Source organism: Puccinia triticina, chromosome 6A, assembly GCF_026914185.1.
Source record: "Puccinia triticina chromosome 6A, complete sequence".
In the NCBI taxonomy this organism is placed as follows: domain Eukaryota; kingdom Fungi; phylum Basidiomycota; class Pucciniomycetes; order Pucciniales; family Pucciniaceae; genus Puccinia; species Puccinia triticina.
In genome coordinates this window covers 5,907,476-5,932,360 of record NC_070563.1, presented here as the reverse complement: position 1 = coordinate 5,932,360, position 24,885 = coordinate 5,907,476, and the positions used below count along the sequence as shown (strand labels likewise).

Genomic DNA, 24,885 nt, shown 5'->3' with positions numbered 1-24,885 from the left:
TCCGCTCCGGCCTGTGCCGGCCATTGGCACGGCGAAGTCATGGGGTATGTACTTCTGCCCCTTGAACTCTGTTCTTGAGGGGCTGTGTACCCAATCCATGGACTTTTGGCAGGTTGAAAATCCACGGGGGGTGCGCCCCGGGGAGGCGCTCCGCTTAGTTTTTGTATTTCTTTATCATCCTTTTTCTACATCATGCTGAGGGGTCCAAATACCCCAGGAAAATGGAGGAGGGGCAAGGAAAATCCCCTCTGCCGGCTGGCAGAAAAAAAAGGGGATTTTCAAGCTTTTCATTTGCAGTGCGCGAAGCGTTTTGAGCTACCGCGCACTGTGGCTGGGACGTCGAGTGGACACCCCCTGCAGTGCGCGACAAGTTTTTCGCAGTGCGCGAAGTACATCCGTTGAAATATTAGCACTCTTCACGTAAGCTAAACATCAGCAAGATTGAAATAAAGTTTATCCCATTGTGCCAGCCAATTTGGCTGGGAAAGTATGCTGATGTATATCTCTCACATGGTCATAGATTTCTTACGTGAACAGTGCTATTGTATGGCCCCTACAGGGCAATGTTTATGGTTTGAGAATCCATTTCTATGGCAAATTTTCAGGTTACCATATCAACCTGGGGTTCTCTAGGACAAATTTGCCCAAACTCAGGAGTTGGGAGCAAAAATTCACCTCAGGTCATTTTCTCCTTACAATTTATATTGCACTAAAATAAGAAACCAACAACTGCAGTATTGTCAATTTCATCTTTTGCGGCGGATGATATGAGTCAATTTTCCGCGGCAGAGCCGCGAGTTCCTTAGTGAATATAAAATGCATGGACTCCTTTTAAAAGCCTTTACAGTTACATGATAACGTAACACAGCGCTGTTACAAGTAACGGTAACTGTAACGGCAAAAAAATGCTATGTTACTGTTACGTTACCGTTATCCGTAACGTAACTACCCTGCGCTGCAACTTCATAGCGTGCAAGGAGCTTTGTGAGACCTCTTGGCCGTACACCACGTGGGGAGGTATTGATGGCTTGGCCTAATTATCATTCTCCCCGCGTCAGACTTCATTCAACTTCCTTAAATCCACCGGCTCTGCACTTGGTACAATTTTCGGGCTGCACCAGTGAACCCAACACAGGGGGAACTGCTGCCCAAATATTACACCACAAGCAGAACTGGTGTATTTAAGGAGTTTAATTATCAGTCTTTAAATACACGGTGCTGTTTCCTCCAAAAAGACCTGCTGATGATATATAAGCCCAGCCCGCCTTTCCACGTGGGTCGGGTTCGGACAGCGATTTTGGGCCTGAGCCCGGCCCCCTTGCAGCCTGAGATAGGGCGGATATGAAATCCGATCACGGAGCCGAGATGCCAAGGTTCTGAGCGGGCGTCAAGACAGGGCTGTATTACGAGCACATCAACAAAGCTGACCTTCCTTCCTATACCGCGTCGTTTTGCGATTTGTTTGCCGGTATCCTTCTTGAGGTCCTGATGGCCTTCTTCCACGTTGCGATAAGACTGTGATTGCTAGCCTCCCCTCACTCTGTCCTGACTAATCTTATTTGACTCAATTTTAGCAAATTAACGTACTCTAATCATCTCTTGGGTTCGCATGCGTTTATGTTATTTTGGGGATTGGCTTGGATAGGTTAAAGAAATTCCAACAATGGGTGGAACGCAAGAACCAGGATGCTCCTTCTGGCCAACCTCCGCCGACCGACGAGACACACTCGTGGGGTCGTCCCCCGTCAGACTCTCGGCCTCAGGTGATGATCCGATTCCGCACTTGACAGATGCAGTTATTCTATTTCTTGAAGTGCGAGCTTCTCCAAACAGATAGTCCAACCCGATTTCTTTCCCAATCGTTTCACCCGAGGAGAGAGACAACTCTGATGTTCTTCCTTTGTTTGCATCATCTTGCTTGTTCGCGTGCGATGAATTCCCACCACAGACGAATAACCAGAAAAACGCCCGAGACCCTCATTTCGTCAGTCTGCGCAATCAAGCCCTCGAGGAGGGTAAGCTGATGGAGCAAAAATTCAAAGAGGCCCGTCTTGCCTCTCAACACGGGCAAGCCAAATCACTCAGAGAACAAGCGAATCGACATAAGCAGCAGCAAGAGAAATTAAACAAACAGGCAGCTGACTGGCTCTTTAAAGGTCAGTGTCCCATCTGGTGACTTACGAAGTGCAGACGCCGTCCCGATCAATGACGCTCACGAAGGGGTCAACATACCTATCTTTTTCACTGCGCCTACAGAGAATAACCACAACTTGCCTGCGGACACGATCGACTTGCACGGTCTTTATGTCAAGGAATCCTTAACTTATGCCGAGAAGTTCATACAACGAGCAGAGAAGAACGGCCGGCCGGATCGGCTACAATTCATCGTCGGGAAGGGTCTTCATTCTGTAAACTCGAAGCCCCTGTTGAAGCCAGCGATCGAGGGGCTGATCAGGAAACACAAACTAGCTTTTGAAGAACACCCACGCAACCCCGGCATCCTTGTAGTCCAACTTAACGTCCCTGGAGATCATGTCGGCCGGGGCATCAACATCCTCGACCGTATTTCTTGCAACCCTGATTCTAAAGAGGGATGCCTTATCGTCTGATTATCGTACGACGTATTGGTTTCTCATGGGTTTTCCATTCTTTCATTCTTTCCACGCTCCGCCTCCCCCCCCCCCCCCCTCTTTAAGCTATAAGAGCCCGTCATGGTAAGAAATCACGACCAAGAACATTCTACATATTTATTCATCGGGTATTGGAAGTGGATGGAACCCGATGTTTTGTACTTCTACATCACTCAATTCCTTTCATTTTCTTTCTGAAATTGTTAATCGAAACGCCTCGAGAACATTCCAAACAATCTTTCGCCCCACTTATCCAACGAAGCATCCCTCAAGATTGAGTCGACCTTGACCGTCATCTTACCTTGACCTTTGTCTTCTCCAATATCTTTCTTCCAACTCAGATCCTGAGAAAGACTAGTGTTTTATTGTCCGGTGAACTCATTGGATTTTCTTGACATCAACCTCTTCCCGAAATGACCCCCTTAACCACCCTCGCCCATCTCATCTCAAGTAGGCATTATTCCATTTCTTCCTCATGTTATGATCAGGCAAGGATTTGGTTTTATCTTTTGAGGAGACATTGCAGGGAATTAGGAGCAATAACTTCACTTGCTCCATGTATGTATGTGAAGTTTTACTATCTTCCAGGAAAGACAAATTAGTAAAAAAGCAAGCACCTTAAGAAAACAGGTTCAATAGAGCTGAGAAAGAGTGAGTTAAAAAGGTTGCTGCTACAAGAAGTAGGCATGTTCTTCTCACCTGAATGGTCCGTGTATGAATGGTCCGTGTATTCCCTCCTTGATGAATGTCTCCCACACGCTTGGCAGACATCCTTCAGTGTTTTGTTACAGCCAGATATCAACGTGCAAAACATGCACCCGCACTGCCAATCCCCATGCAACCTCAAGTTCAGATTTTGATGTTGTTGAATGGAGCCAATCAAAGTCAATCAACAACTCTTAAATCGCTCAAACTGCCATGTTTGGCTTGTTGATAGTTTGCTGACCCGCACATGTGGGTGACATCCTTCAAGGAGGGAATATGTGGCCCTGTCAGCTGGGTTTTCTGTTAATGGATTGAAACTTGAAAGCTTGAGACATGTGTATTTATCAGGGGCCACATGATACATCCAACTCCAAGAGCTGCTTTACAATCATCTGAAATCTGTTGAACTAAGTCATCTGTGCCACTGTGGTGTCAATGATATGGTTGACTTTCATTGGTGACATTTTTTACAGTTATCTGTGTTATGAGCTGTAGTGAGGACTTTGCAATGTATATAGCCTGTCACATACATACATGTTACAGTCCACACACTCATAACTCAAAATGCTGGAAATCTAGACAGCTTCCTCATCCCACAATCTACTGGCTTAGGATCCATAACGCCAGAACCCAATTGCCTTTCTTTCTCTCAATACACCACCAGGAAAAATAAATTGTCACCAGAAATCAGGTGGCATCAACTAACAATGGCTGCTACTTTGTTCCTACTCTGGTTCTACCATAAGTAAGATATAATGGCTCATTTTTTCCTACAGGGGGCTGTCCATGGGGCAAACTGTGCAAATGGTGGGTAGCTCATTGGACTTAGGCTGATGAAACCTTTAATCTGGTGACAGTATATTTTCCTTGGTGAGACCAGACCATAACAATCTGTTAAATTGTTAAAATTTATCCCTGGCTAGTGTGTGTTGAAAAATCAGACTTTTGATGACTTTAAGTTACATCCAACTGTTTCCTTACTTTGGGCACATTTGCAGTTCAATTCTTCATTTTGATTTGTGCTTTACTCAAGAATACACCATTTCTGTATTATGTCAGACAAAAAATGTCAGGATGACTAGTCTTTACATTCTTTGTCCAACATGGTCAATTAAGGGGAAGCAGACAGACTCTTCCCCCCAAAAAAAGCTTTCCATGTAAGCAAGGGGTTCATTAGCATCATCAATTCAGTCTATGAAAAGTTTCTTGTGCCCCAGGCTCTTTCAAAAGCAAAAAAATCCAAAGCACCATGCCTTGCAAATATGCTAATCTGCCTGCGTCATTTCTCTAGTATTGTTGAATGTAACTTTTCCATGAAAGCTAGGTATATTGGGTGTTTAATGAACATCTGGAAGAGATGGTTGGTTATGGTGATATCCATGGTATCTCAAACTATGCAATTGACCTGCCTCAAATGTATCTACTACTCACAAAAGTACTGCCCCTGGGGCTTTGACTAGCACTCAAGCATTTGCTTCTCATTTCTACATTGGACAGGCCAAATCATTTTCACCAGGGGGGAAAGTGTGGCACTCCCTGGAGAGTGCCAGACCATATGTTCCTTTGGGAAGACTGTCTGATGTCAAATGTGTGAGCATGTGGCATTCAGGATTCAAAGATGTTGACCTTATGTTCAACTCAGGCTGATCTTTGATCCACTCCATGGCAAACATGTTGGTAATTGAGTTGAGGGTACCCCCACTTGATGCCTGGTACACCCTTGTATTCTAAACTTAGTGGTGTGTTTCACAAATCAAGTTGAGACCCCCTCCACTCAATGAATGGGGTGTAAAGTCATTGAGTGAAGATTCCCTCCACTTGATGAATGTTGGACAACCATTGATTGGAGGTTGTGTACACTCAATGACCATATCTAAATTACCAGCCACCAAATGGAGACATCCTCCACTCAATGACTGGTTTTTAATGTCATTGAGTGGAGGGATTATCCACTCAATGACTGATGTGTGTACTGGCTGTTGAGTGGAGGGGTTCCTTACTTGGTGACTGGTTCTACCAGCCATTGAGTGGAGACACCCTCCACTTGATCACAGGTCACTAGCTGGCTGGGAAAATCCCAAATCAGTGACCAGTACTGCATGTTGGTCATTGAGCCGGGCCCCTCCCAGCTTGAAGGACCGTATGTACTGTACATAGCGCAAGGAAAGTCCCGGCTTGATGGAAAGTATGTACTGTTCATCCTGCTGCACTTTTCCAAGCTGAGTGACCAGTGCAAACTGCCTACCATGCTCGGAAAGGCTGACTAGAGGACCAGCATGTGCTGGTCATCGGGCTAGGGCTTCTTGGCGTCACTGGATGAGAAGTATGTACTGGTCATCAGATTTGAGCTCAAAGAGGCTACGTATCAACTACCAGGGCATGATGCCTGTCAAGTGCGGCCTCTCCAAACTCGATGGCCAGTTTGTGTTGGCCATCCAGTCGGAGAAGCCCTAGTCCGATGACCAGCACCTATTGGCCATTGATCTGGGCCTTTCTGAGCTTGGTGGGCGGTCTATACTGTCCACCAAGCTCGGAAAAGCCAAGCTGAATGAACAGTATTTAGTGTACTGTTCATTGAGTTGGGGCTTTCCGAGCTCAATGACCAGCAAACAAGGGTCATCGAGCCCATGTAAACAAGCAACTCGCCAATGTCCACCCTGATGTTCGGCCAAGCATGATGGTGGACATAGCAAAAAAACACCCTCCCTGGGGACCCCGGGGGATACAGAGCTGATCCCTTTTTCCCCGCTGCCCCCGTAGTTGACTTGTGCCCAGCTTGAAACTCCCAGAACACATGTTTTTTTGGTGATTTGCAACACATATGAACACCATTTTTGCCACTCCAAAATGATGATAATTTTGATTGTTCTGGATACAGCAGGTCAAAAGAGCACCATTCTTACACCTGGTGCTAATAATTAGCATATGATAAAAGCAATCAACCCTATTTTGTTGCACAATGGACAGGGACATGATGGCAGGTGTGATGAAGGCATGCTACCTGGAGGAAAAAATTGCCCAAAACAGTCAGGGAAAAGGTGTGAAGAGGATAAATCTACAAGACAAATGGTATGACCCATGCTGAGATGTGTGTGGACATTTCAGAATTGACTTTTCACCTCAGAGTTCTCAGACCAGCTATTTAAATCTTTCTCCTACTGGTTCCAGGATCATCAAAATATTGATGCACCTGTTGATATCCACCAATCTGCCCCCTTCCCCCTGTGAAGCTTAATAATTTTAACCTCTAGCCGCTGCATTTTTCAGTCAGATGGAGGAAAAGTGAGGGAAATTGTGCAATGTGTATTCACATACAAAAGGTGCATGGTCCCAAATGAACAGCTGACAGCATGGCAAACTTTAGCCTGCAGAAGTGGACCATCACTTGGTAAACATGGTTGATGAAAAGGCCTCTTTGATTGTTCACATTTCATATTAGAGGGAGGGAATACAGGTTACAGAGGTTTTCCCAGCTTTGACACTGTGTGATTTTCAAAAAAGAGAAATTTAATTTTACATAACTTTCCTACCAATTGATGAAGGGAACAGGCATGGCAGAAATATCCCACAAGGATTGATTTACCAGTTAACTGAGCCTTTGTGGTTGCTATATTTTACAGCTATCTTTCATTATATGATTTTATGTGGGTTTTGATTGAAAAAAAAAATCAGCCCTGAAAAAATATTCCTTTTCACTTGGTGAAGGATATCTTTGAGCATCAGGATAGTTACATTCTTGGCAAAACACGTTGTGAATTGAAGCTCACATCTAGGATTTTGTTTGATATGAACCAAACAGAAAATTTCAACTAAGATATTTCCATGTGTTGGAATTGAGTTACAGATCATCCCGCAACCACTTCACCTACAGTCACACATCTGTTGGGAAGAAAGTTGAAAAAAGAGTTGAAACTCACATCTAACTCACATCAGACCATTTGACTGACAGAATTACGGCCTGGCACTCTCCAGAGAGTGCCACACTTTCCCCCCTGGTGTTTGTGGCTAAGCACTTTTACTTAAAAAAACAAAACTTCTTTTTGAAGTACTTTCACAACAAAACAGGCATGGTAAAAAAGATCAGTTTGCTGAAAGATGAGTACTTGCTTGCCATTCCAGCTGTAAATTATTCAATATTATTCCTGTATCATTTAGTGAAAGAATTTGCATAGTTTATTAACAAAATACATTCCATCTTGTACAGCTACGTGAGCTCCTTGACTTGCTTAACAAACAATACAGACAATATCATATTTGTCAGTCACACAAGAATAAAATTTTGATGCCATCAATGGTCAGCTTCATCAAGATGGCAAACCAGTACAATATTTTCTGTGTCTCTCCAAAATCACATCAAACAAACAAAAAAGAGGTGTTGGACATCTATAGCAATGGATTTCAAGTTATGCAATTGGGTGTGAAAAAAGGAAGCGCCAAAATGAATTGACTACGCCCTGCAACTACCCTCCACAAGGAGATCATTGATGATGCAGAGGTTCTTGATGACAACAGGCAAGTTCATGACAAAGAGGATGAGGGCGTGGCTTGAATTTGGTTGGATACAGGTATTGTTGTGGCTTTACTTTGTGTGTTTGAGCTCCCCACTGTGGAACTCCTAATTTGCCTGTGCCAGGCGGTAGGCAAAGAGTTGAGGGAATGGTGTTGAGTGGCTGCCCTCATGGGTGGTCCAGAAAATGAGATGAGGATTGGAAAGTGATAGCATTGGGGGGGATTTTTGAGAGACACTGGGATGGAATAACGTTGGCGGGTTTGGTGGATGAAGATAGGATGAGAGAGGAATCAGGAAAGGATGCCAGGGATAATGCCGGTGATGATCAAAATGATAGGGATACAGGCCACTTGGCCAGGGATCAGGAAAGTGCTGGGGATACTGCCAGCGGATCAGAAAGGTGATTTAATTTCTTGTGGATCAGAGCAAGTCCCATGCCGTCCCATCCTCCAAGTTTGAACTTAAACTTGGACTCTGGGGAGTGACACGTCATCACATCCCTAACTACAAAACAAAACCACAACAAAAGAAAATAAAACAGAAGAGCAGGGATAAACAGAACAAAACTAGATATAAAACAACAGAACAGAGACTATGTTTTAGGACCATGAAACTGAAGAGATGAGAATAAAAAAAGAGAAGAAATAATAGATGTATGAATAAAATATGGACCTACTTTGCCCATCAGTGGAAAACTCTTTGCACACATAATGGACCGTCCCCCAATGTTGAGCCCGCTGTGTGCACAAGCCTCAAAAAACTATCCGCAAAGCAAGCTCCCCTGAAAGAAGCAGGGGGTTTTTCCTCATTTTCTTCCTTGCCCCCTCCAAAAAATCATAGAATTTTTGGACGCATCCTTATGATGCAAAAAAAATATATGAAATATTCATTCCAAAAATTGCCTTACAGGCTCCCGGTCCCCAGGTAGCACCACCCCGAGGATCCTTCCCCGAGGATCCTTAACCTGCCAAAACTCGGTTGGTTGGGTACACCGCCCCTCAAATACAAAGTTTGAGGGGCAAAGGCAGCCACCATGCCAATGGCCAGCACAAGCGGGTCATCAAGCAGAGTATACACAACTCCCAATGAGCGGCCCAGTGGCCAGCGCAGACATAGATTGCAAGGGGATTATGGGCTCCTCTCTATGCCCGTTCTTTTCCAGGCATTGAGTGGAGAACATACATCCCTTGATGACCACTCTGGTCATCCAGAGGATCAAGCACTCCCCTCAACAGCTGGCTCCCTTCCGTTCATTGAGAGGAGCAAACACTGCCCTCAATGACCAGTTTGATCCGGTTATCAAGAGGCCCCTGGAAGAAGGGTATAACATACTAGAGATGCATATGTGCCAATGACCAGAACAAAGCAGTCATCAAGGGAAGTATATACTCCTCTTGATCCTCTTGATGATCAGTTCCTTTGGGTCATCAATATGACTGATTCCTTCTGGTCATCAAGAGGAGTGAACACCCCTCTCAATGACCGGTTTGTTCTGGTTATTGGGACATGTGCATCTCAATGACTGGAGCAAAGCCGGTCATTGAATGGAGTGCTCACTTCTCTCAATGACCGGAGCAAACCAACCGGTCATTGAAGGAAGTGTTTACTTCTCTTGATGACCAGAAGAAACCAGACATGGACAGGAGTACAGAAGCCCCCCAATGACCGGTAACTTGCACACCATGTTACTGTCTGCTCATTGGGGGAGTTGTGTATACATGTGTACTCCGCTCAATGACCGGCCATTGGCACGGCGGCTGCCTTCTGCCCCTTGAGCTTTGTTTTTGAGGGGTGTTGTACCCAACCAACCAAGTTTTGGCAGGTAAGAAATCCCCAGGGTGGTGCTGTTGGGGGACTGTCAAGAAATTGATGGAATTGTTTTATATATACATATATTTTTGCATCACAAGGATGCCTCCAAAAACTCTGAACTTTTTTTGAGGGGGGTAAGGAAAACCCCCTCTTTTAATTGATAAAAAAAGGTGGGAAATATGCACTCCTTTTCTGCGCGCGAAGTAATTTTTAGCTTGCGCGGACCGCAGCTGTTGACGTCAGAAGACGGTCAATCTCATGTTTGTTTTCTGAAGGGGGGGGGGGCTGATTTTTGTGATGTGTTATTCTCTGTATGGATATTTTTCTTTTCTGTGATTTTTTTTCTCAGTTTTGTCTTCCTCTGATTTTCTCTTTTTCAATTAGTCTTAGTGAATTGCGATTAGGGTGTTCGAAGTTGAAATCATAAAATTTTCAACACATAAAATCATAAAACTTTCAAGTGATGATTTCATATGTACCATTATAGAAATGTTGCTGTAATTTGAGTGTTTGGGTGGTAAATATTTTTTTCAGCTCAGAATTTTATGATTTTATGGTGTTATGATTTTATGCAAGTCAACTTTGAACACCCTAAATGAAACTTTCAACATAATACAAAAATGGTGCATTCTTGTCATCCTTATATCCTTTGTCCAACATAATACAAAATGGTATATTCTTGAGTTTCTCTGCATGGAGGTTGACAACATGCATTATTTTGCCAAAGAGTAGAGGGCGCAAAGTTCATGATAGACTCGTTCTCTTTTCTCATTAACAAGAAGCATACAAGTTAGTGCTACAAAGTTGCCGAAACTTCAAGCACAATTCTTTACGTGTATGTATATTCAACTATAGCTAGATATTCAAGATAATCAGGCAGTCCTAAATTTGGCATGAGAAACAGCACAGGGGTTTTTGTGATTTGTTTTTTTATCGTGGACAGTTTCGTTAGATGTAAGCAAACCACAATCTCCTACTTGATCTTGATCGGATAGAAGGATTTTAAATTTTAGCAAGGCTAGCCGGCTTTTGGTACTTGGGTAGACACCCTTCAGGAACATCATTGCCAGCAGATGAGATCGAGTAGATGTGCTTGAATGATGCGGTTGAAAACCCAATCACAATTTGCTGTGGTGGCGTTCGTACTAGATATAAGCAGACTTGGTGAGCTGAGACTATTCTCGAAATACGGTCTATCGATTCCACTCACCCTGATAACTTTATCAAATGCTTGAATGAGGTCATTCTTCAAATCCTGAAAGTCTTCCAAGCCCACACTTATTCGGACTGTTGGGAGTGTCTCGATCAGCAACTAAACCGCTGGCCCACATGAGGCTCTGAAAGACACGGAAAGATCTTTACTCACCGATTCGAGGGTCTGCGGAAGGCTCGGCTTGGACTTGGTGCTGAATGAGTGATTCTACCCCGCCTACAGATGTGGCTGGCTATTTATGGGCAAAAGTGAGAAGAGGGATCAGGTTAAATATTCTGGAGAAGAGAGGATGAATCATCTTACAATAAAAAGCTGGGTGAGGTATGGAAGCCATTTGGCATGGATGGCCCGTCGGAGCATGAAGGAGAAGCAAGGTGAGCCGCCCCCCATCATTTGACGAGGTGCGTTGGTTTGTGAATCAAAGCCAACCCAACGGCCGCCGTCCTGGAAGGAAGAGTGCCAGACACGCGTGACTAGTCGGCGGGTCTCGTCAGGATCGGTGTCGGAGCGATAGTCTCTTTCGGTGAGGCTGTTCAGCCAAACAGCCAATCGGGTGGCGGTATCGGACTGATGGATAACACGAAGCTGGAGTGTTTTGATTGAGCGCAAGAGCAGCCAGCTTTCGAGTGAGCCGGGGAGCATGCCGAGGTGCGTCCGGTCGTTCCATAACCGGCGCCAGCGAGATGGGTTTGACTTGTGCGTCACAAGGATTCCGCAGAGCGTGTCAGAGTGGCCGCCGAAGTACTTCGAGCCACTGTACAAGACCAGGTCGGCCCCAAAGGCAAACGGATTCGATAACGGTGGGGGTGCAAGCGTCGAATCGACCAGCAGTTCGGAACCCGCTGAGCATTGTCGAACTTTTCGAGCATCTGGGCACGCGTGGGGAAGAGTTCAATCAGCGACGACAATATGTTAAAGCGGTCGACAGTATTAGATCACTCAACAAGCTTGAATATCGCGACACTCTCCGGTGGGATTGACTGGAGTTTCGAGCCACACGAGAACCCTCAACCCGCTTTCCGGAAGGGGGTATGCATCATCAAGATCAATCACTTTGACTTCCACTGAGTTCCTTTCATTCATGCCCCTTAATTGGCAGTATCGCTTAATTGTCTGAGATGGGCAAGGCGATGCATTAGCAGCTGGCTCTCAAATCATGGGGTGAAACCAATCAAATTTCCAACAGACGTACTTCATGGCAGCCTCGATAACCATCACGGATCGCGATCACGTCTGGACTGAGGTGCATAAGTGCAGCAAAAGCGGCTGACAGCCCGGAGGAATAAACCAAAACTTCCCCGTTCTGAAAGGTTAGGAAGAAATACGTTGGATCAGAAATGTTATTGTTGAACACAACAAAGTGGAAGATTCATATACCAAAATGCTCCCGAGAGTTTTTTCTGTCTGGGCCAAGACCGGTTGCGAATGTCTATATAACAATCTTCAAGTCAACACTGAGAAAAGGCAAAATAAGCAATCCGGACATATGAGCGCCTACCTCCTATAAGCGTGTAAACTCCCCAGAGGAGATCTAGTAGAGTGGGACGAGTCCCCTGGACCGGACAAGCTGGGGGTATTGGCATTGTTGGAGCTGAGACCTGAGTGCGCGTGTAACTCTCCAAGTTTCTGCTGAAGAGCGACGAGATCGGATGGAGGCTGGATACGGAAGGTAGTCGAGACGGTGATATCCGGCCCAACTGCTGGGCCGAAAGTTGCGGTGGTTATGTCTTGTAACCCAGAGCCTTCGGAATGGATGGCTCGGGTCAACGGGCTCCGGGGTAGAGGGTGATTTCGTGGCGATAGTTTTCTGTTAGATTCAGACATCTCTTTAAATCAAAAAGTTCGTTCAAAGGGTTGGTATATCTTGCCGAAAGAATAATGGAGAAAACTTGGTATGTCAGATGGAGAAGTCGAAGCCGACCCAGAAAATATGTCTGGTGGAAAGATGATATGGAGATTGTCTGCAAGTCTTTGGCGAGACAACTGCTATTTCTACTCCACCCGGCGGCAGGGCGGCGTACACACCAGTGCACCAGACCTTCCGGGGGGCACGATACATATTTAATATGCAAGACATGCATGGTTAACAACACGTACAAACACACATATACTGGGTTTAAATTTTTGAAATGGCCGGCAAGGGCCGGCGGCCCGGCAGAGCTCCGACAGGCCCATCTTTTTTGAATATCACGTAATAGTGGGGCCCTCTGGGGCTTCCAACAACGCGGAAGCAGCCTTCAATTGTACGAGATTGGCGCCCTATGTAGATCGCGAGGGTGAAAGGGAAGCTTATGTACCATCGAACCTCAATAATGGCCATCCCCGTTTTCCAGTGCACCGCGCATGACGCACGACCTCGGTAAAATGAAACACTTGATTTCTTTTCATGCACTGCATTTGAACTTACTTGTTCTCCTCTTTTCATCCATCTTGGCTCTTTTTCCTAAGGATAAAATAATCTTGCACATGCGGTTGCAGGCGCTCGATCTTCACACAAGCTTCGTTGATCTCCGTCCGCAGAGACTTGGTGCTACTGTCAGAGGTATCAAACCTTCCGAGTGGTCTGACGTTCATTTATCCTGATTTATCCCACTGATCGCGCGGCGTCGCCTTGTATGTATGGGTGCTAAGGATGAAACGAGAAAACGTCGGTGTCTTCCGTTCGGTGTTTCTAACTTTAGAATGTCAAAAAAGTATATCAGATGGCTTGACATCATCCGCAGTGAGTCCTCCCGTCCATAATTCCAGCTTGTCATCAGCGTGCCCCAACAGACGCTAGAGCTATAAAGTCTTCGGTATTTCTGACCTTCGAAGGGCTGTCTTATCCGCAACTGATTCTCATCATCATCATAGGATCCAATGAAATATTCGCGAGCCACAAGCGCGATTTTGACATACTTCTACTCATTTCTCATACTAACTTATGTCAAAGTAAGTGTAGGCAGTCTGCCAGGACTGCCAGGACTGCATGCTACCTACTCCCTGCCCGAACCTCTTCAACAACCCATATCAATTACTTCAAGTGCCAGTCATCGTCTGGATGACCCACTGTCTAGATCTAAATCAACACTGAAAGATACTACGTCCAAGATGGCTCATATAGCGTCAAAACTAGTTCTCAAAAGCTTAGGAAGAGACACTTCGCGGCAGTGCTGCTTTGGACGAGTCTATCCTCAGATTGCCTCAAAGGGTAAAAGTAGTACGACTGCTCCAGAACGAGAATTCCGAAAAGAGTCGCGCAAAGATCATACCATAGGGCATCCCACAGTTAATCCAAGTATCAATCAGCTTCAACTGGACCAAATGGACAAACTTAACCAATGGAAATCAATGCCTGAAGTTGCATATTTTATTGGTAAGGATCCCCTGCACTAATCATCATATTCTTCAGAATTTGTTTGATGGATATAGAACGTGGCTCCAACTCATGCTGATTCTCACTGTTTAATATCACTGCAAAAATCCGCTTTGACTCTTATTTCTTACGCAGGAGAACTAGAACTCGGTATCACACAAATTGTTAACGCGATCATATATCTAGAGGTTCCATTTCTTGCGCCTGAAGATTTGTATCTCCTTTTAACACGGTTCGCGTCCGAGGAAATGAAATACAAACAAACACCAGAGACGTTTGCGCATCTGGTACAGAATTTTATCTGCGATGTTTATAGCAGTCGCATAGGTTCAAACCAACCCAATCTCGTTGCAAACACCTATCTAAACAACGAGTTGAAAATCTACAAAACATACGCATCTCTGCCCATTTTCAGATTAGTTAAAATTGAGATTTTGGAATGTTTGAAAGCAATGATTTCGTCGGCTTCCAGATATTACAGTAAGTTAATTATTGTGTTAAATTTAGTCTTGAACTCAAAGAATGCTGGGAATTATGCATAGACTCGAGGTAAATTTGATTGTTGACGTGAATTGTTTCTGATTGATAATTGAGTAGAAGACGCCAGACGTGAGATGGATATTTGGCAAGAAAAAGTGCATTCAATCATTCAGATGCTGAAATTCATTCAAACGGAGATGAGCCCATTTAAAAATAACAAAATCAGAAGGAAATTATTGGTCAATCAAGTCTCTCAAACTAAGGTTCGAAGTGGAGATACCGGCCTATTTGAGTTCCTGGAGACTGGCGCGCAGACGGACATCAGTGTGAAACGAATTCAAAGCTTTCTGTTGCTCAACACCAAGGGAGCCACCCCCGTGCACCGAGAAAAACTCTTTACGCATGTCCAAAACATTTATGATGATCTTTCTTCAATGTGTCGTAATTTTTATACTCCGTTAAATTTAAATCATAGAAACGCATTGGAGCTGCAGTGGGACTAGAATTACATGATTCAAAAAAATGAGGACAGTCCCAAGCTTGAGCTTTCAAAAGATCATCTAGGAGTGTGCCAAGATACCCTTCTTGCCAAAAAATTCATACATATCACCAAGAAGTGTAGATCCACTTCCAGGCCCAGTGTGTTAAATCATAATTTGGTTTGATAATTAAAAAGAAACTCATGAAATGTGAAAATTCTTACCATAAAAAATGAATTCTTTCAAATAATTCACTGGATTTTACCACAGTTATTTTGCATTAATAATAACACCAACAAACAGGGCCCTAATCTTATAAACATGGTCATTTCTGCTGTTATTTACATTTAAACCACTATTAGATCACCAAAACACACTCCATCACTATTTAATTATTCAACACATGTTTTGTCATCATGGCCATACAAAGTAAATTGCAGTACAAGATACAATCAATATCCCATTTAACCTGGCAACCTTTAACATCCATGACTATACGTGACTAGTATACAGGCTGAGTTGTGGGTGAAGAGCATAGAAGCATACACAAAGTATAGAGATACTCTAGTATCTCAACAGTTGATACACCATCAGCATGCCTATGTAAAAAATTGGCTGGAGTGTTGTGCTAGAGGTTTGTTACATCAGCAACACAACCAATCAGGAGAGTCTCTAAAGTTTCAGATGTGAACTGTCCTACTATAAAGTGTGTACCAAATGACTGAGTTCTATGTAGTTGCATAAAACTCATCTGTAACACTGTGTTTCAATCTGATAAATTCAATAAGGCCACATCTGAGTTTGCTGTAGCCAAATTTTGGAAGTATGCTGAAATCAGGTGATAACATGGTGAAATCTTGATTTTTGCGGAGGGGCAAGTTTGCCACACAAAATGATTGATGATGCTTGGTTATGAGTCTATGACACAACAAACGGGCTCCACAATCAGTCCGTCAAGATTTTGGATGTGGGAGGAATCAGGATGTGACCGGGTACACACTTCATTTGCAAAATTTCAATGAAGCCACTTTGTTTGGCCTGCAACATGCATCTAGATACTGCAACTGCACACAGGAGTTCAATATATGTATTCATATGAAACATTACTCTTCACAAGACCTGTCAATTCTTGACATGCCCTTGTCCAATAGTGTGGCTGAGACCCACAAAATCATCTGACGGTGTGTCACGGAAATGAAGCGCGGATAAATATTGAGCCTTCCACATTTTTCTGGCCCATATGTTGTTCACCTTGATTCAGCTTTGTTCAGTTGGAATAGCTTGGAATACATACAAGTGCATATCTGCGTCAAGAGTTTGAAGGTCTCTTTGTGTGAAACACCTGGAAAAAACACTAAGACAAGATATATACTTCAAGGAAAAAAATGAGAGGACTCAGGAGCAAACTTGTAATTGCAATTGTTTGTCCCCGTTCTGCACCCATCCTGGCTCCTGGGTCATATGAAATGTGGATCAGAGGGGCTCAAACGACTCGAGGCTCTGGAATATGTATTTTATTGTTTGTTTGCTTTGTCGATTTCATTATGCCCGCTTATGATCACCAAGTCCGGATTGACAGGGTTGATGATGATCCTCAAAGTTGAAACACTATCTGAAATCCGAGGTCAGGAGGTGCGATACGCGGCCGGACCTTCGAAATTGCATACGGGGTTATGCAAAATCACCTCGGCGCATACATAAGAACTCCTCGGTTGGCATCCGTTGACAATCGGCTCTTCACCTGCAACATCTCTACTCATCTCCCTCAACATGAGACCTTCCCAGCGTGGCCATCAGACACAGTCCCCTTTCATCAAGAAATCGCTCCAACAAAGACTCAAGGAACAGGACCTCTCGATCAGAAATAGCTCTCCTCAGCAACTACAGAAGAGTTTAGAATCATGTCAAAGGACCCTTGCAACCTCGTAAGTTATTTATGTATCTAGGTATTATCATAGCCCAACTGCCATAAAAGAGATGCGTACTGATAGTTGCTTATTTTGCTTTTTTTTAATTCACATTCACTCTGATAATATAAATCTGAAAAATCGACTGATAAAAACAAAATGTTCAATCCACTTTGTGGAACTTGATACGCAAACGATGATAATTTTGCAGTGGGTTCCCAGAGACTTCTGAAACCGCTCTAATATTGAAACAATTTGAAAGCAAGATATTAACTCGCTTGAACCAGTTATCTCAATCCACCAACGAAGATCCCACCCCTTCTACATCTACCTCGACCCAGCCTTTCTATCGGAATGACAACCAGGCGCGGAGCATCGGTTCTGAAGGGATTGTGGGGTTCAAGAAACGGCTAATCCAGGAACAATCATTTGTTCGTCGTTCCCCTCTCCGTTCTAGCCTCAGAATCAGCTCTCATTTGGTTTTCTTTTTCCCCTAGGTTCCTACATCCGACTCCTTGTTGGCTGGCATGTCAATGTCACAATCGATCAGATTACAGGAGCAAAACTTGCACCGGGAGCGTGAACTTGCAACCACTGAGTCTCTGAGTCGACTGAGCATACAGTAAGTATCTTCCATCACTTTGTTTCTTTACCAGCAGAAAACGATGTACATAGCAGGGCTTGCTGAAATATTAACGGCTTGCCGGTTTAGCTCAACTGGAATGAACAGTCGAGAATGCGAACATCAAATGGAAGAAGCAAATGAATTCGAAACAAGATGTGGTGAAGAAGCAGAGGAAGATGACGATAAAATAATAATTACCGAGAACGACGAGCCTGATGTCCAGAGAGCCTGGGAATTAGCCTATCAAGCCGGATTCACCAGGGGTCCTGACGAACTTCCTCGACGAATCTTACCCGCTGACTAGTCCGCTCGTTTGACTCTATCCGACAACGATCATTCTCATCGACCTCTCCCAGGCATCATCTTCTCTCTCCCACCTAGTCTTATAATCTTGCCAATGGTATATATAGGTTAAGCTAGGTGTTGTACCACTATCATTATTTCCAGCCGTTTCCTAAGCCAAATAATAAACCAGCCTGTGGGTTTTTTTTCTTCCTTCTCTTTGTTGTATTATGCTCTGCATGAACATCTCCGTATGACAATATGTTTTTAAAAATCATTCATGGGGTTGGTAGTGTTGGAGGCTGTATTAATGTGATGTGTATGATTTCTTTCGTTGACGAGGGACTTTATGAAGCTTGTGCGCTCCAAAGGAAAGGGATCCGAAAATCTGTCAACTCAGATAAAACACATGCCTGTACGATGCGGGCAAATATCGATTATCTTGCTAGATTAAAGTGCTTTCTATGTCTGTTTACAGAAGACGATTCAATACTGGACCTCACATTCCTTCCTAGACTTCACCTCGCGCAGTTTTGACTGGAAAGTTGATTTCACTCGTTTCTTGCCTGGTTAAATACGAAAAAAACAACAGAGTAGTACACACACAAGAAGATGCAGACGAACAAGGTATGTCAGGTGTAAAACAATATGTCTTGATTTTTATGGATGAGGTGGAACTGATATATATTGTAACTGAGCGAGCATAATTGCGAGTTTTAGTCCAAGAAGTGAGGAAGATTGGGTGAGAAGGGTGATATACTAGTGGGGTGGTGTACTGTTTAAGCGACCCTGAGGAATGCAAAAGATGTTGAGACCGAGGGTCAGTTAGACAAGTAGTTAGTCCTAGGAGGAAAAGAGAAACTGACTCCTCGACCTCAGGCTCAGGATGTTCTTTTTCCTGGCCGAGTTCGTACTCCCACATCCGCTTCTGTCGATGCATGGCAATCAGTATGCCAATCGCCAGAGCGTGGGCGAAGCCGAAACCAACGTAAAAGAAGGTTTTCGATCGGACGAAGGATGAGCTATCGAGTGCCTTATTGTGCCATGCAGAAGAAGTTCGTCCAGTTAATCGCCAATTGGCACAAGCTTGGGAGCCTTTCAGGCGGGAGATATGTGAGTGCTTACGACGGCCAGAAGACAAAACGCATCTTTGAGACAGGGGTACGATTAGTTCCTCTCTGGTCCTGTCTGAAATAGGCAAAAACAAACAATTGAATGGTATTTGGAGAGATTTAATCACATATTGCCGGCAGCCATAGCAAGAGAGCTATCCCGAAGAGAATCGTGTACGGTATCCAAGGTGGTTGCTGGAAGCAGGCATGCTTAAGACTGACGGCTTGCATTGTGCAAAGCACAATAAATACCGTGAAGCTAGCAACCTCTGTGTGGGATAAGGAAGTGTTAGAGTGGGGCAAATGCGCGAGGCTAGCTGGGGACACCGGGCGGAAGGATATGCAGACCTCGGGTGGCACCACGTCGTCCGGCTTGTACACCATCCTCAGGATTCGGTAAAGTCGCGTAGCCTACGATGTACAGGATCACGCATAGAGGCACGATGATCGTTCTGGTCACGAGCACACATCGGGTCTCCGCATGTTTTTTGAATGCATTCAGAACCGATTTCCAATCTTTCGGGCCGCGCAAGTCGAGGTTGTATGACTTCACATTCCGTCAAAAAACAATAATGCCCGAAGTATGAGAGCAGTTAGCGTTGGTTTTTCTTGGGGGGGGGGGGATGTTATAGGAACAAAGGTTAGAGTCTAAATGCACGGCTTACAGCATCGTAAAAGTCTATCAACTCGTCTCGCATCCGCATCATCCATACATCCAGCTAAGAATATTTGAGAGGGGATCTGATCAATGGATTGAGCAAAAGAGGCGAGAACTTGACTAAAAAAACTTACGATAGAAAACTCTGCGAAAACGAGGAAGAGAGATTCAGCAATGTAGCTAGATTTTTTAGGACTTGAAGAGTTTGATATCCCCGCGCGAATAGCGAAAGCCAAGAAGAGGAAACAGGAGGCGGCGAAGAGGGTGTACATGGAGATAGTTCGGAGCAAAGGATTTCTTCCGAGGAAGACGCAACCGCCTGCCAATCCGGCGAAGACCAGACAGAAAAGCATCGAACTAAAGTGGTCGATGCGAAACAACGAAATTTTTTAAAGTCACAAAGAAGTATTCATTTAGCTTGATCATTAAAGGGGTGATGAATGAGGAGATTTCTAAGCTCACGCGATTAAGTCGTGAGGAACCGTAGGGTTGACGCCCAGGAATCGCGAATGGACCGCATAGGCCCCAATTGCACTCGCCATTCCACCCTCCATCGGCGACTCCCATTGCTGGCGGCGGCCGAACGCATGCCGGGCTGACATTTCTCTAGCCGGCCACGGACGGTCAACGATGGCCGAGCGAGGTTTATTTCGAAGAGGGGACTCTTTTGTTTCCACGGATTTGTCCGTCGCTGGACACGGCCTCGATCGGGAGGATTACGGGAGGGCGAGAGGTCGTGGGGGGTGTTCTTCTACAGCTGGGTATCGTCGGTTCCGTTCAGCGTGGATATCGTGCAATCGTCGTGGATGGACATATCCGGAGGGCGAAGTCGATTGTGAGTCACGCATTCGGGCGCGCTGCTCATTTTCTTCGACATCCTTCGTCCGATCGCGTTCCTGTCACACGGGATCGACCTTTCACAGAGTCCAAGTGTGATGCAGGCCGCTTTCAACCCAGATGGTCTTTAAAAACCAACAACCCGCTTCGTAAAATCAGCCTTCGTATGTACAATCTACATACATCTAACAGTCCCGCGATGGAAATGGTTGACTCCATCAAGGCCTTCCAAATACAAAATCACAAGGAAAAGAGAAGCAAAGGTCACGCAGTGTCCCATAAGCCATTGAGAGAATACAAATCTTCCTATAACTCAATCCACTGGATGACTCCAGCCTTTACATCCAGGCCGCCGGGCACTATTCCGGGGGCTGCAAGTATTAACGTAAAAACATTGGGTCCCAAGCAGATCCATTTATGGTGTTCAAAGTTGGTTTGCATAATTTTATGCATGCATAAATCATAAAATCATAAAAATATTTTGGTGAGGAAATTTTGTATTACATAATCAGACAGTCATATCCCCTGCAAAAAAGATTTTATGATTTTATGATTTATGCATGCATAAAATTATGCAAACCAACTTTGAACACCATAATTGTACTATTAAAAAAACTTTGACCTTTCTGAAGACAGAACAAAGTAAGGGTGTTCAAAGTTGAAATCATAAAATTTTCAATGCATAAAATCATAAAATCATAAAACTTTCAAGTGATGATTTCATATGTACCATTCTAGAAATGTTGTTTTAATTTGAGTGCTTGGGTGCAACATATTTTTTCAGCTTAGAATTTTATGATTTTATGGTGTTATGATTTTATGCAAGTCAACTTTGAACACCCTAAGTACATAAATATGCCCTTGCGCAAGACAAGGAAGGCAATATGTAGATGAGCAGCTTGGCACGTATGACGCCGAATTGTCTCAAGGGGAGAGAACTCGTTGCTTGATTTTTCCCAACTGTGATGGGTTAGTATGTCAAATCCACGAATGACCGGTGAGCACAATTTAGCACCTCACTCCCGCGGCCAATAGCAATAGCGTAGCAGTTTCAATACTGTGAGGCTAAGGCGAGAAGCTATGTAGAACTTCCCATTCATACGTTATTGGATCCGCGTCGCGGGGGCATCACATCTTCTTTACTCCGTTTTACTTGCCTTGATTTGGCACTTGGCCAAGTACATGTCTATTGCTTACCACCCCTGTTCTGCTAACGCTTTGTAGCTTCACAGCATCAGAGTTGGGGATGATTGTATGCAAAGGCACATGAATATAGTACAATGGACAGTTGTGTCTACGTGACCTTTGTTGAGAAGACAAAGGTGGTATCTCGTCTCACAGTCTTGGTGTTTTGTCAAAGGAGGTACTATACCGTGCAAATGGCTCAAATGACAAGGTCATCTCGTTGGTAGGTCTCAACACTGTGTCTATCAATATCTCAAATTTATTGTGTGAGCTCGATTCCTAGGCCTCACTCCTTCGCTTTTCTGGCTTTGCTGGCCTTCGACGCTTCTGGCTCTGATTCAAAGATATCACTTTCTGATAGGTATACTAGATGATTTTGTTGGTAGCTCTCGAAACTGTGCTAACATAAGGGGTTGATGATAAGAGCTTGATTCCTACACAGTCACTTTCTTGCTTTTCTCCCCCTGTACCCTTCTGGCTCCGTTGAAGTGATCAATTTTTGAAAGGTATGTTATATTCAAGTCGAGAGATTCTCTCCTAAACTTAATGCACAATTCTTCCATACGTAGAAGCGACCTCAACAATGCCAAAAGATAGATCGAACTCCTCAGACTCAAGCGCCACGGCCATGGATTCGCCTTTGGGGAACCGTATCTGTAGGGTGTTCTCATTGTAGATTCTGGAATGTAAGATGTGCCTAACAATTCTTAAAATTATCTGTCTTTAGCTGTCGGAGAATCCACTGCTCGCCTGCACACTCAGTCAAGGCGCCGTGCCGAACGAAAGAAATCAACTTATCAGCAAAGCCAGGTTTCCCGCGTTGAAGTATCTCGTCCTCTCCCCCACCCTGCCAGCGCGTTGTCACGTTCGGTAACTCAGTTCATCAAACACATGATGGGATTTGACCCTCACCTCAACCGCTTACATACCCGCTCCACCGTCAGCGGAAGAATTTTCTGTCTGGATGAACTCGCGTCGCCAACAACGAAACCTTTCTGCAGCCCAGAAGCGGCTTGCAGCCAAACAAGTAATACGCCCTGCTCACTATACAGCAGCCACGGTCCTTTCACAGGAGTCAAGTTACGTGCCAATCTGCTCACAAACCAAGCAGACTTGCAACAACGAATTCCGATCTCAAGGCTTCCCTCGAATCACTTTTGAGTGGAACATCAGAGCTCTCTCAAGTTCGGAATGGAACTCGGTTACGGCTTCAATCCTGATAAAGCAATGGAGCGCCTGGTACCAAACTCGCCATGGATATTACCGCGAGATTGAAGAAGATATCCAAGGGGTTTTTGAGAGGTGGTTGACAACAATGTGGATGTTATATTTGAAGCAATTGAAGGAAGGACCTCAATCAACTGGACCCATCATATCTCCTCCGACGGCAGCTGATAGAGATCTATTGAGACGAAAGGCAGAGAGGAAGAAGGTACGCCACACCCAATATCTATCACAAAAAAATTTACTTCGTCTGATATCTTCTCCCTCAGATTGCTGTTCTCCGTAGCAAGGCTGCTAAGCGTATCTATCCCAAAGACTCCGGCTTCGTTGAACTGTTCAGGCCGGTTGCATGTGTTTCCGACTATGAAGATGAGGACTCTCCCCACCCCCGCCGCAAGAGGATCATTCCAAGATGGCGAAGCGCAGAATACACTCAATTGGTCCATCAGGTAGATGAAGCGGTTCGCCAGATTACAAAACCAAAATCTCGAATTACTGTAGCTCGTAGACTCCGAAGAGATAGTACTATTATTGAGCCGCTTGATTTTGAAGAAGGTAGCGAAGCACCCAAGAAGCTTCCAATAGACTGTTATGCCCCTGCGTATCTAGAAAGCTTGTGTCGTCTTCAACGTCGTAACCTCAAGGCAAAAGATGCCATCCACCTTGAAACATATCTTGCTTACATTAAGTCAATAACAACCAGACCACCTAGAAATTCTGATTAACAGTTTTGGAACACCTTTGTATATAGAATAAAACAATACCTGTCTATACCCACAGAATACCTAGTCTCATGTAAATAGTGAAATGATTTTTTTTTTGTCTTATGTAAATATACTTTGTGATTTTGCTTTAGAAGAACTTATTTATAGAGCTTGTGTTTGTTTGCCTGTGATAGAAATGAAACTGGAATTTGTATATTCAAGCAGAACAAATTGTTGTTCTTTGGGTGAAAAGAAGAAAGAACAAACATTCAAATAAACCTCATTTTCTACTTGCAATGGAAACTTTCCGGTAGGATTGATTTCTGTAACACTTGACCAAGCTACCTGAATAACCTAGCTGGTTTTCAATTAATGGTGCAGGATACATCAGTGAGATTTTGAGGCCTGCATTCCAGTTGGGAAAGGTATACTTCCTGTAATGATGTTGTATCAGTGGGTATTGCAAGGGATCCAGCTCTAAATATACTCCTTCACAAATAAATACACATACCATGACCGGATAGTGGGCTCAAAATAGAAACAAGGTGCCAAATAGGACTGATGTGACATCATTCAACCATAATGCCATGCAGTGTAGGAGCAAGCTCTGCAGCAGTACTACTACAGCTTCTTCCCAAAGGCCTAAACTGGTCTCAATGGGGGGGGGGGGGAGTGTCTCCATTTCCAACCTAACCTGTTAGGTTATAACAGCCACCCCCTAACCTACACTCCAGACCCTACATACAAGCAGAAAGGAAAGAACCAGTATGTAATGAATAATTTGAACAATAAAAATAGATGCTTTGAAAAACAACTCAACAATAACTCTCAAACATTTATTCACCTCCCACAAGCGCACAGCCGGCCTAACTGAACTAAGTACCTACTGGAGGGGGGCTAAAGGACTTCTTTGGAGGGACTTAGGTCTTACAGGTGATTTTGTCAGGAGACATATATCAGCTCTGAGGACTTTGTACACTTCTGTCTTTATGAAATATCCCTCTACATTCAGAATTAGACTTGTCAGAAGTTTTGCTATCTTCTACCATCTTCCTGTGTCTTCTTCTCCCTGTCAGCCTTAGAGTCAACACAGCTGACCTAAAAGCTGCCTTTTCTACCTTTTTACATATGAATTACTTCATATCTTTTTCATCTTAAGAGATAACC

At 44.2% G+C, this 24,885-nt stretch overlaps 6 protein-coding genes across 6 annotated transcripts; 4 read left to right on the top strand and 2 right to left on the bottom strand.

The window, feature by feature from the left end:
- Positions 1–1,663: 1,663 nt before the first annotated feature.
- Positions 1,664–2,609, top strand: PtA15_6A670 (uncharacterized protein; the record flags this gene model as incomplete). The annotated part of the gene is made up of 3 exons (XM_053170400.1): positions 1,664–1,813; positions 1,949–2,156; positions 2,257–2,609. The coding sequence occupies 3 exons, from the start codon at positions 1,664–1,666 to the stop codon at positions 2,607–2,609; spliced, it is 711 nt and encodes a 236-aa protein (XP_053021595.1).
- An 8,166-nt stretch (positions 2,610–10,775) lies between these two features.
- PtA15_6A669 (uncharacterized protein) lies at positions 10,776–12,694 on the bottom strand (the record flags this gene model as incomplete). The annotated part of the gene is made up of 8 exons (XM_053170398.1): positions 10,776–10,802; positions 10,868–10,944; positions 11,024–11,102; positions 11,174–11,739; positions 11,815–11,983; positions 12,063–12,173; positions 12,248–12,299; positions 12,369–12,694. The coding sequence occupies 8 exons, from the start codon at positions 12,692–12,694 to the stop codon at positions 10,776–10,778; spliced, it is 1,407 nt and encodes a 468-aa protein (XP_053021594.1).
- Positions 12,695–13,729: 1,035 nt separating this feature from the next.
- PtA15_6A668 (uncharacterized protein) lies at positions 13,730–15,208 on the top strand (the record flags this gene model as incomplete). Its single annotated transcript, XM_053170397.1, has 3 exons — positions 13,730–14,225; positions 14,361–14,705; positions 14,823–15,208. 3 exons carry the CDS (start codon positions 13,730–13,732, stop codon positions 15,206–15,208), a joined length of 1,227 nt encoding a protein of 408 aa, XP_053021593.1.
- Positions 15,209–16,954: 1,746 nt separating this feature from the next.
- On the top strand, positions 16,955–18,020 carry PtA15_6A667 (uncharacterized protein; the record flags this gene model as incomplete). Its single annotated transcript, XM_053170396.1, has 5 exons — positions 16,955–17,109; positions 17,303–17,522; positions 17,589–17,713; positions 17,804–17,820; positions 17,956–18,020. 5 exons carry the CDS (start codon positions 16,955–16,957, stop codon positions 18,018–18,020), a joined length of 582 nt encoding a protein of 193 aa, XP_053021592.1.
- Positions 18,021–18,777: 757 nt separating this feature from the next.
- Positions 18,778–20,370, bottom strand: PtA15_6A666 (uncharacterized protein; the record flags this gene model as incomplete). The annotated part of the gene is made up of 6 exons (XM_053170395.1): positions 18,778–18,787; positions 18,865–19,031; positions 19,124–19,146; positions 19,239–19,379; positions 19,459–19,562; positions 20,231–20,370. 6 exons carry the CDS (start codon positions 20,368–20,370, stop codon positions 18,778–18,780), a joined length of 585 nt encoding a protein of 194 aa, XP_053021591.1.
- Positions 20,371–22,754: 2,384 nt separating this feature from the next.
- PtA15_6A665 (uncharacterized protein) lies at positions 22,755–23,739 on the top strand (the record flags this gene model as incomplete). Its single annotated transcript, XM_053170394.1, has 2 exons — positions 22,755–23,222; positions 23,284–23,739. 2 exons carry the CDS (start codon positions 22,755–22,757, stop codon positions 23,737–23,739), a joined length of 924 nt encoding a protein of 307 aa, XP_053021590.1.
- Between the last annotated feature and the right edge of the window lie 1,146 nt (positions 23,740–24,885).